This window comes from Scylla paramamosain, chromosome 4 (assembly GCF_035594125.1).
Source record: "Scylla paramamosain isolate STU-SP2022 chromosome 4, ASM3559412v1, whole genome shotgun sequence".
Classification (NCBI taxonomy): Eukaryota; Metazoa; Arthropoda; class Malacostraca; order Decapoda; family Portunidae; genus Scylla; species Scylla paramamosain.
Genome location: NC_087154.1, coordinates 23,884,718 through 23,896,620, shown reverse-complemented (window position 1 = coordinate 23,896,620; position 11,903 = coordinate 23,884,718). Strand labels below are relative to the sequence as shown.

The 11,903-nt window shown below is 41.3% G+C and overlaps 1 protein-coding gene across 2 annotated transcripts in view; it reads left to right on the top strand.

The window, feature by feature from the left end:
• The first annotated feature begins 6 nt into the window (after positions 1-6).
• LOC135099890 (mediator of RNA polymerase II transcription subunit 27-like) overlaps positions 7-11,903 on the top strand; it is a 73,000-nt gene continuing 61,103 nt past the window's right edge. Inside the window, exon 1 of one of the 2 annotated variants that reach the window (XM_064002532.1) lies at positions 7-264. In XM_064002532.1, the coding sequence (XP_063858602.1) occupies positions 22-264 (243 nt within the window). In that variant the 5' untranslated portion in view covers positions 7-21. Of the gene's footprint in view, positions 265-2,855; positions 2,876-11,903 lie in introns of those variants that run through there. The other variant, XM_064002533.1, reaches the window with a different exon arrangement.

Sequence of the window (11,903 nt, the reverse complement as noted above, 5' to 3'; positions counted from 1 at the left end):
GTACAAGATAATAAAGAGGAAATGTGCGAGGAAAAGGTGAACAGGAAGGATATGACAGGCAGATACTTTATTGATACGAGAGAAGTAAAGCAGAGACCCAAATTTAATGACATAAATTCTGAAAAAAATATGATAAAATTGAACAAAGTATCACAGGGAAAGCCGTCTATACAATATACAAGGTGCCGTTATGAAGAGCGACGAGCTAAGGCGGCGTTTAAGTGTGTTCCTGTGCTTGTCTTCACTGTTGCTCGTAACGTTTTGGTGAGCTGTTATTTGTGTTCACTTTTGTCGGGGGTTTACTTTTCCAAGTTGTTGGAGCTCGTAATAGAATCGTGTAGCACTAATTTGCCAATGCGTTGCCTATTCCCCGACTCGCCACTACCTGCCAAGAAATCTACTATTGGCTGACGGGAATAAAATTTTGTTTGCTTTAAGTTTATTTGATGTCTGTAAATAGAAACTTGTAGTACCCGTTACTCTCTAAAAATCAAATTGTGGATCCAAGTACTTATTTATTACTTTCAATATGTGTGGAGAAACCAATTATTCTTAACTGGTATTCTTACCTGGTGGGCTTCCCAAACTCCAACCAGCCCAGGAGGCGGTCTACAGAAGCCACACACAACTGATGCGCCTGTCCAAGTTATTAGGAATGTACAAAACAAATAACGGTATTTTTTTTATAAGTTCGTCCCCTCTATTCCACCCCCAACCCTCCCTATCCCCTCAAACAAGCTAGAGGGCACGTGGGGAATCGGGGGTTTTGGAGGTGGGATGAAAAATGTGAAATAAGGGCGTTAAAAATCAAAGGAAATTTACCTTAATATTTTGAATTTCCCTAACCTTGCCTGAAGTACTCCAGGAACAGGAAAGGGAAGAGACAGTGGGATCGACGGGGACGGGCGGAAGCCGACTTCAGCCCTGCCGTTAATGGGCAGAATTTTCGAAAGTAAAGTAAAGTAACCTATCCTAGCCCCTAAGACCCCTCCCACTTGGACGTTAATCTAACTTAGCATAACCTAACCCAGCTGCTGGGGCTGTGCCCATTAGGACCCCTCCACCCCACCGGTAGGACGTTAATCTAATCAAGCATAACCTAACCTAATCTAACCTGACCTAGCATAACCTAATATACCTAATCTAACCTAACCTAGCATAACCTAGCCATCGAGGGACCTCAAGAATGATACTGTTATGCCTTACTGGTATAGTGTGGAGATTCTCAGGGTGATGGAAGTGGGTATAGTTTGGTGGCTCCTTAATAAACACATGGAACCTCTTCCTTATGTCTGTATATCGCATCTTAACCATTGCTTTTGCTAAATATCACACACAGTGACTTTTTTCCTACTGAACACTTGCACTGTTTGCTTCACCTTCTTCCACTAGGTAGCCAAGTTAACAAATGACAGTGAACCTCTATCAGAATGCCTGATACGTCTCTAAAACAAATGAAAAGTGTAACTGAACCTACTGTGGAAAATCATAATGTGCAGCCTTAGGAATGGCCTCACAGGTGCCAGCGCATGATTGGAGAGATCAGCTGTATAGATACCATGAAATCCTAATATACTGCTACCAACAAATTCTAGTTATAAACAAAAGGAAATAATTTCATTGTTTACTCTTGACTGGTGCAGAGCTCGCTGGACTTAAAAAATATAAAATTTCTCCACTCTTGCGAGTGCTATTACAGCCATACTAGACATGTGTCTCCAATTTTTTTTTACATTTATGGCAGGATCACTGAACCCTGCCATACTCACATGAACCTATGGCAGGGTCACTGAACCCTGCCATGAAACTCACATGTCTATGACATGTGAGTTTCATGCTTGTACGTAACATGGACGTGATATCCAGATTAACCCAAATGATGGACTATGATGTAAAGACTGGAAAGTGCATCTTAGCAGCTGAAACAGATGGACACTAGAATATCCAGTGAGATATGGTCAGATGGGTGAGGACAGAGATATGGATGCAATTTGCTGGATTAGTAATAAACATATAGCAGATCTCCAAGGTGACAAGACAAAGTTGATTTAAATGATGCCAAAGTTGTGATATATACAATGGAGTCAGGTAATGCATTCCGAATTGGTATTCATCTTAAACTGAAGAATTGTTCGTGTATATCAAGATAGGACTGTGTGGGAAACTTTTAGGTGTTGTCCTCTAGTGTCTGGATAAAGTGGTTAAGGGAAAAGAATTTCAGGAGGGGTAGGGGGAAAAAACCATGAAAAATTTTCCAATAATAAATTAGGTCATGTCTTAGTCTTCCCTTAACAGAATAATTTTAGAGTCTTAAGTCATAGTATAATTTAGGTTTTCGAGTCTACAAATTTTCTTAGTCCATCTGTATTGAACAGATTCTAACAGTTAGAAGTCCTTGCTGTAACCTGTGTTCCATAAGAATTATGCTTATTTCGATAGTGGACAAATATGGGACACATATAGGAGGACCATAAAGGAAGCCTCTCGATTGATTGTAGCTTTAAGAATACTACGAAACTAGCTTTAAGGATACTATAAGACAGTCCCTGTGGCCTTTTTTATGGTAATGGCAATATGCTGATGGAATTTAAGATAGGTGTCAATCAGTATTCCAAAATCATTTGCAGAATCCTTGGTAGGGATTGGAGAACTGTTTAAGTAGTACTTACCAGTGTGATTATTAATGTTCCAAGGTATTGGCCTTCTAGTAAAATGTTACAATATACATATGTATTCATGTTTAAACCCCATGACTTGACAATATAGACAAGGATATTTATATCAGTTTGACATGTATTAAGATAATTGCAAATATTACACTTTGAATCATATCTAATGTTGACACATTATTTCAGGGCATCAGTGAAAAATCTTGGTAATTGAATGCTGTGTTTCAATGCAAAAAAAGAAGTAGAGGTCCCAGAACACACCCCTGAGGAACTCCATTTTCAGTATTTCTGGAAATGCTTTGCTGGTGATTAATTGTAACACTCATCTGATTATACACAAAATTTTTAATCCAAAGTAAAAGCTTATCTCTGATACCCAGTGTATACAGTTTTGATATTAATATATCATGGCAGATGACATCAAAAGTTTTAGAAAAATCAAAGAAAATTAAATCTACATTATAACCCATGTCTAGCCATTGCGTTATTTTATTATATATTAGAAATAATTGGTCCTAGGTGGAGTGGCTGGTGCGAGGGTGATTCGTCCCCGGATGAAATGTCCCGGTTGATTCACCCCCGGGTTATTCATCCTTGGAGGATTGGTCCCCTAGGGTGATTCATTCCCTTGGCTGTATTTTCATTGCCTTAGTTGCGAAACTCCATTACTACTCAGAAGAGGACTACTAAAATATCTAAAATAACTTTAAATTATGAGCCACGGCATGAAGGAAATGCATCTTTTCATTTAGATCATATTTTTCAATGAGACTTTTGATGTTCTTAGTAGCAGTTGTTGGCTTACATACTGATCCAAACTGTTCAAATTTAATCCTTTTCCCATTTCCAAGAACTTCATTTTTCAGTCCTTTGATAAGATGCCAAATGTTAGGGTGGGGTTTGCATTACAGAACTTTGAGGGGCGTTGTGGAAGCCCTCCAAGTTGTTGTTTGTGTGAGGTTTATCTTGAAGGGCTCTGTCACGCACATTCCAAACAGCAATTTTAAACCTGGGAACCATTCTCCTGTGGTTCTGACCACGACCTCTCTCTGAACCAATGTAATTTACAGCAAAGTAATCAATAAGTTCTTGAGACAAATCATCATCATCAACAAGCTCTTCAAAACCAGCCACTACATCCTGTATTGGCAAGAATGCTAAAGCAGGGAAACAATGTATTTTCAAAGCATACTCATCCTCATGATGGTACCTTTGCCTCTCATTGCAGTCCACTACTTTTCTGTAAATGTTTTGGCTTAAGTGGAAAAGACAAAAAGTTACAGAAGCATAACCGAAAGAGGCAATAAAGGCATTGTAGGAAGCCATTTCAAAATTCATCATCACATCTTGAGGATTCAGTTCAGGTTGCAAATCCTTAACCCTTTCCTTTCGGCAATCGTATATATACGATTGCAAAAATGCGTCCGTAGCGACGGCGATCATACCCGTAATCAAGAATTTTTGCGCCTCAATTTTGAGCTCCAAGCGCGGTTTCTTGAGTCAGATGGTGTGAGTGGAAGTGTCTGGCATGTTTCCACATGTAGTGTTGTCACTAGCTCTAGAAATTTAGCGGTAACTAAGCTATTTTCCCTTTCTCCGGGCGACACTTGGCAACCCCCAGCGACCCGCCGGGTGGAAAGCACTCGCTGGGTGGAAAGCACCATGATAAGTGCGAAGAGACATCCTGATAAGAGCGAAGGAGCTCAGATCATAACTCACCATGGAGCAGGACAGAACATATGTATTTAGCAGTGCTTCTGAGTTTGAAGACAGTGACAGTGAATATTTAGAAGAAGAAACTGAAGAAAGCGAAGACATTAGTGAGGACTCGGAAAATGATTTACAGGATCCACCTGTTTTATCAGAACAGAGAGATGATACCTATCATTCTTTCATGTTATTTTTTTTCATTATCTTCGATTTTATAATAAAATGGTAGAAGGTAACTTGTCAGAGAGAGAGAGAGAGAGAGAGAGAGAGAGAGAGAGAGAGAGAGAGAGAGAGAGAGAGAGAGAGAGAGAGAGAGAATGTTATTTGCCTGAAACTTAATATGAAAAGGGATGAAATCTCTCTCTCTCTCTCTCTCTCTCTCTCTCTCTCTCTCTCTCTCTCTCTCTCTCTCTCTCTCTCTCTCTCTCTCTCTCTCTCTCTCTCTCTCTCTCTCTCTCATTGGAAGTGTACAATTTCCCCTCCAAGATGAGAGAGAGAGAGAGAGAGAGAGAGAGAGAGAGAGAGAGAGAGAGAGAGAGAGAGAGAGAGAGTGTGTGTGTGCGCGTGCGCGTGGTGTCATCGCTCTCCGGGCTGGATGATGGATCACACAGCGGGAGGAGGAGGAATCCTTTATAAGGCATAAACTGAACTTTCAGAGGTCACATCGAGCTACAAAGTACATCATTGTATTCAGAATAACAAAGAGAAAATAATTATTAGTATTCAAACAATTTTCTGACAATTTCTAGGTTTACCATTTTTAGCCGTCATACAAAACGAGAAAATAATTTAAGCGCTGGAAGAAAAGGGTTAAGAATGGAGAAAACCCGAGTGTATGTTTCTTCAGTCTTGCTAGGAAGCAGTGCAAAGACTCGAGGAGCACTAAATGTTCTGTCTTGACCATGAATGGTAAAGAGCTGCACAAAGATTTTGAGACAACATTTGAAGGTTCCATCAAAACCCCAACTCTTATAGCAGACAAGATCCCTCAACCCCTGAGCAGAGGCAAAGACAAAAATATGATTGTCATCCTCAATGCCAGAATCATGCTGCAAAAACTTCTCTCCCGACTCTAACTTGGTGTACTCTTCAGGAATAACATAGCCAGTGTGAGTCTGGGGAATTGGAGGAGCTTGTTGAGTGTCCTGTCACCACTGCTGCACATAGTGGCTCATAGTAGATGTGGACGGCACATGAGCCAGTGAATGTTCATCCAATTTTGACAAAATGTTAGCCACCAAAGCACGAGAAGATTCTTGAGTGGAAGTAGCAACAGCTTTCAGCTCGACCATGGCCTCCCTCGCCTTCACAGCCGCAGCAGTCGTGGAATGATTGTGCTCGTTCACACTTTTCACGATAGTGAAAGTTTCATCCCCTACTGTTGTGTGAACACGAGCTTTGTATGCAGTAACCTCACATCACCAGTATTGCTTGGTTCCATTGGCGTTTTCTTCTGTGCAGTGTAGATGAAGTTAAGATCATCAACAAGCTTTTCCCTGCCACGGCTTTGATAGGATTGTACGCGGAATGTTGCTCTGACTGTGGTGGCCCACGTACTGAAAAGTGAAAATAGAAAATCGAACCAATGAACGGTAGTCAAGCTAACAACCTGATGTATCAAACCATGATTCAAACAACACACGCACACAACATCACACACACACACACACACACACACACACACACACACACACACACACACACACACACACACACACACACACACACACACACACACACAGAACACAAGAGGAAAAGGAACTTTTTTTTCTCGAGAGTAATGGACCTAAGGTTGAGGAAGTGGTACATGCGAAGAGTGAAGGGTGCAGAGGCACAGCTTTAAGAGAAGGAGGGGCATGGACAGTGGCATACACTAATGTGGATGGTTTAGTTTCAGTGATGGATGAAGTGAATGAATTTATAAAAACAAATGAACCAGACATCATGGCAATGGTAGAAACTAAACTAAGAGATTCAGAAACACCAAATTTAGGAGGGGGAAAGTACAATATGTGGATAAGAAACAGATGTGGAAAAGGAGGAGGTGGAGTGATGATGCTTGTTTAAAAGGGTATCAGGATGGAGAGTGTGGAAAAGGTGGAAGGCTTGGTGGAAGGCCTAAACTTGCAACTAATAAATGGAAGAAGAGGATTACGATATGTCACAGTGGTGTATGTCCCACCAAAAACAAAGACCTGGAATAGACAAGAGCATGAACAGTTGCTGAGTGAAACAAAAGAATGGCTTGTAAAGAAAATTAAAGAAAACAACAAAATTGTTATGATGGGAGATTTTAATTGTAAAGAGATAAACTGGGAGGAATGTAACACAAGAGGAGGAGAAGACTCATAGGGAGATAAGGTTCTGAAACTGGCAATGAACAATGTTATGACACAGAGGGTTGAGGAAAACACTAGATACAGAGGAGGAGAGGAGCCATCAAGACTTGATTTGGTATTATCAAAAGAAACAGATATTATAGAAGACATGAACTATAGTTGTCCACAAGGAAAAAGCAACCATGTCATGATAAGGTTTTGTATTAAAGAAAAAAGAGGAAAGTAGATGTGAAGATTATAAAAGTGAAAAATTTAATTATGGTAAGTTTAATTTTGAACAAATGAGATACTTTGGTGAAGCAGACTGGAGTACACTTATCACAGCAAGTAATGTGCAAAAGAAGTGGGAAGCTTTCATCAATATTTATGAAGAGGGAGTGAAAAGATATGTACCAAAAGTAGAGACAAAGAGAAGATATAACAATGATTGGTATAACAGAAGATGTGAAATAGCTAGGGAGGAGAGGGAAACAACATAGAATAGATGGCGGAGGAAAAATACGCAGGAGCTATGGCAAAACTACACAACTACAAGAAATGAATATGTAAAGGTTATTAGAGAAGAAAGGAAAAATTATGAGAAAGATGTTATGGACAAATGCAAAGAGGAACCAAAACTATTCTTCAGATATGTGAACAGCAAAATGAAAAATAGAGAAGGAATAAGCAGATTGAAGGTGAATGGTCAAATGTGTGTGGATCCGGCTGAATTGGCAGAGATAATGAACAGGAGTTTTCAATCAGTATTCACAAAAGAGAAAACATTTGTGTGGCAGAGTGAGATGAGTGAAGAAATGGGTCTGAGGGAAATCCAAATGACTGAAGAGGATGTCCAGAAACAGAAGGAGGGACTAGACGTTAGGAAGGCCCCTGGACCTGATGGAGTATCAGGATGGATACTAAAAAAGTGCAATAATATTATTGAAAGCTCCCTAATTGCAAGCAGAGTTCCAAGTGAATGGAAGAGAGCCAACATAGTCCCAATCTACAAAGGTGGTAGTAAAGAGGAGCCCTTAAACTATAGACCTGTGCCTCTAACAAGTGTGGTGTGCAAAATGTGTGAAAGATTGGTGAAAGATAAATGGATGCAGTACCTAGAAGGAAATGAAGTGATAATAAAGCAACAATTTGGATTTAGGAGAGGGAGATCGTGTGTTACAAACTTACTGAGTTTTTATTCCAGAGTGGTGGATATAATGCATGAAAGAGATGGATGGGCTGATTGTGTTTATTTAGACCTGAAGAAGGTCTTTGATAAAGTGCCACACAGGAAATTGCTGTGGAAGTTGAAGCATAGTGGTGGGCTAAGGGGGTGCCTGCTGAGATGGATGGAAAATTTCTTGATAAACAGAGAAATGAGAATGGTGGTAAAAGATAAAAAAATCATCATGGAGGGAAGTCATAAGTGGAGTACCCCAAGGCTCAGTACTTGCACCAATCATGTTTGCAGTCTATATAAATGATATGATGGAGAGTGTGAACAGCTACATGAGCCTTTTTGCGGATGATGCAAAGTTGCTGAAGAAAGTTGAAAGTGCAGAGGACCGTGGAACTTTACAAGAAGACCTGAACAAGATATCAGAGTGGAGTTATACGTAGATGGGGAATGGAATTTAATCTAAAGAAGTGTAAGGTAATAGAATTTGGAAAAAGTACAAGAAAAGTAAAAGCAAATTATGTGTTGAATGGTGTAAGATTGAGTAAAGCAGAAGAGGAAATGGATCTCGGTGTTACAGTGACTGGGAACTCGACCCTGGAGAGACACATTAGCAAAATTACAGGAGAAACCTATAACTTGTTGAGAAGAATAAGGCAGGCCTTTTTATATATGAATGAAGAGATGGTCAGGAAGATGATGTGTCGCTGATAAGACCTAGACTAGAATATGCAGCAGTAGTGTGGTTGCCATATGAGAAAAGGATTTAAGGAAGTTGGAGAGAGTTCAGAGAGCAGCTACAAAGATGGTACCAAGTATCAGGGACTTGTCATATGAAGAGAGACTGGAAAGGCTACATCTACCAATGTTGGAAAAGAGGAGAGAAAGAAGAGATTTGATTGCTCCTTGCCCTTGTCATCTTTATCTGTCTTTTCTCCGTCACTCATTGAGGTTGGTCAAGGATCTGTGAGAGAGGCTTCCTGGTCGTACGTGATGGGTCTAGGGATACCATGTGCCTGTCTCAGTTCTCCTGTCTGGGTACAGTTGAAGTCATCCCCTTCAAAACACTGCCAGCAGACCGTATTGGGGCAGCCACTCTCTCTGCACTCCGTCACTGGCTTTTTCCTGGTGGAGTAGCTACATACACAGCAGTATGTGGCGCCAGGAAAGCCCCTTTGCCCTGCTCATGCAATTTTGCCGTGCGCAGGAGGAGTGTTGGCCATGGGTGTTGGAGGATGGCAGTGGAGGGGGGTTGATCAGGTATGTGTGGGCAGCTTGGGTCGTTTCAAGGTCACTCACTGTTACAGATCACCAAGTCGTTTGCTTCCACTAACTGTTTTCACTGGTTACTTCCCACTGATCTAGTCCACTTCACTACACTGCACTTCACTGCATTACCCTGTTTGCAATATAGATTCAGGGTCTAGGTGGAATGTATAGACGAGTTTTTTAAAAGAACTTGTCAGAGAGAGAACAGAGTGCAGTTTGGCAACTCTGAGGCTCGTGAGTTGGCATCAAGGCTGGCAGCAGGTCCAGCTCTTCTGAGGTCAGTGGTGCTTCCCACTATTTTTCATGTTTTTCTGGCACAAAGGGGCTCTCTCTCTCTCTCTCTCTCTCTCTCTCTCTCTCTCTCTCTCTCTCTCTCTCTCTCTCTCTCTCTCTCTCTCTCTCTCTCTCTCTTCTCGTCCTCTCTCTCTCTCTCTCTCTCTCTCTCTCTCTCTCTCGTCTCTCTCTCTCTCGTCTCTCTCTCTCTCTCTCTCTCTCTCTCCTCTCTCTCTCTCTCTCTCTCTCTCTCTCTCTCTCTCTCTCTCTCTCTCTCTCTCTCTCTCTCTCTCTCTCTCTCTCTCTCTCTTCTCTGTGTGTGTGTGTGTGTGTGTGTGTGTGTGTGTGTGTGTGTGTGTGTGTGTGTGTGTCTTTCACTCTCTTTTTTTTTAAACAAGTGTTTACAAAAAGGCTTAAAAATCCCATGCTGAATATGGAATTATTTAAAAGGCCTCTGATAGTATTATTTACAGGGAATAACACCGTACATAATTAACATTACAATAATAATACAGAATAATGAAATACAGTAATACAAGACTAAAAATTAAAGTGCCAGTGGGGACAGATGCATGTTACGCCAGCTCTGGGCTGCCAACTTCACCTGGTGTGTGGACATGTCCTGCACTTGGTGGCATGGCCACCATGAACATGTTCCACAGCTGCAAAGTCCTGGCTGTGGTACGTGTGCTAGTGTTGGCTACAGCAAGATTGAGGCACCTCCACTTGCTCATCGCTACTGGCCGCAGCTCTGGTGCACCTCTGCACTGTGTGGGGCAGCAGCCTCAGCAGGTCAAGGTGGGAGGCCCTCTGCACCTGAGTTTTGTGCCACACCACTAGTGCTGACATGTTCCAGTGGTGGTCCAGTGAGGTTACTGGTGCTGGATGCTGTTGGTCCTTGTTGGTGGCCACCAGGCACAGGGCTTGCTGCTGCACAGCACCTAGCCAAAAATATCTCCAATAACTTTGCTTCCTCTTCTTTCCCTTCTTTATTTCAACCAGATGGCACCACTGCTATCACATCTATTTCTAAAGCTGAACTCTTCGCTCAAACCTTTGTTAAAAACTCTACCTTCGACAATTCAGGGTTTGTTCCTCCCTCTCCTCTATCCTCTGACTACTTCATGCTACCTATTAAAATTCTTCACAATGATGTTTTCCATGCCCATCACTGGCCTAAATCCTTGGAAGGCTTATGGACCTGATGGAGTCCCTCCTATTGTTTTCCAAAACTGTGCCTCCGTGCTTGCAACCTTGCCTAGTCAAACTCTTTCAGCTCTGTCTGTCAACATCTTTGCTTCTTGCTGGAAGTTTGCCTACATTCAGCCTGTTCCTGAAAAGGGTGACCGTTCTAATCCTATTGCTTTAATTTCCTGCCTATCTAAAGTTTTTGAATCCATCCTCAATAGGAAGATTCTTAAACATCTATCACTTTCAAAACCTTGTACCTGATCGCCAGTATGGGTTCTGTCAAGGCCACTCTGCTGGTGATCTGGCTTTCCTTACTGAGTCTTGGTCATCCTCTTTTAGAGATTTTGGTGAAACTTTTGCTGTTGCCTTGGACATATCAAAATCTTTTGATAGAGTCTGGCACAAAGCTTTGATTTCCAAACTACCCTCTTTTGGCTTCTATCCTCTCTGTAACTTGATAAATCAGTTACAACTTAAACTTGATAAATCAGTCACAACTTGATAAATCAGTCACAAACTTGATAAATCAGTCACAGCATGGCTTCACGAAGGGGAAGTCTTGCCTGACAAACTTGTTAAGTTTTTACAGTAAAGTGTATGAGGCAGTAGATAATGGTGATAGTTATGATATCTTATATCTGGACTTTAGTAAAGCATTAGACAATATACCCCATCAAAGGCTCCTGAGAAAGGTTAGGGCACACGAGATAGATGGGAAGGTGTTAGGCTGGATAGGGTCATGGCTTAGTGACAGGCGACAAAGAGTTGTAATAAACGGCTCGAAATCTGAGTGGGGTCATGTAATTAGTGGGGTGCCACAGGGATCAATATTAGGGCCATTGTTATTTCTAATATATATCAATGACTTGGATAGTGGAATTGGTAGTGATATTAGTAAATTTGCGGATAACACAAAGATAGGTAGATTAATTAAGTCAGAATCGGATGCCATCGCCTTGCAGGCAGATTTAGATAGAATGAATGAATGGACAGATAGATGGCAAATGCAATTTAATATCAGTAAATGCAAAGTACTTAGCTTAGGTAGAGGAAACCCACACAGTAGGTACACATTAAACAACGGAACTCTGGTAGGTACAGGCTACGAGAAAGATTTAGGAGTTATAGTTAGCTCAGAACTCCGTCTAGGAAAACAATGCATAGAGGCCAGAAACAGGACAAATAGGGTACTAGGATTAATTTTTAGGAGTGTTTAAAGTAGAAGGCTGGAAGTAATATTAAAGTTATACTTGGCGCTGGTCAGATATCATCTAGACTACGCTGTGCAGTTCTGGT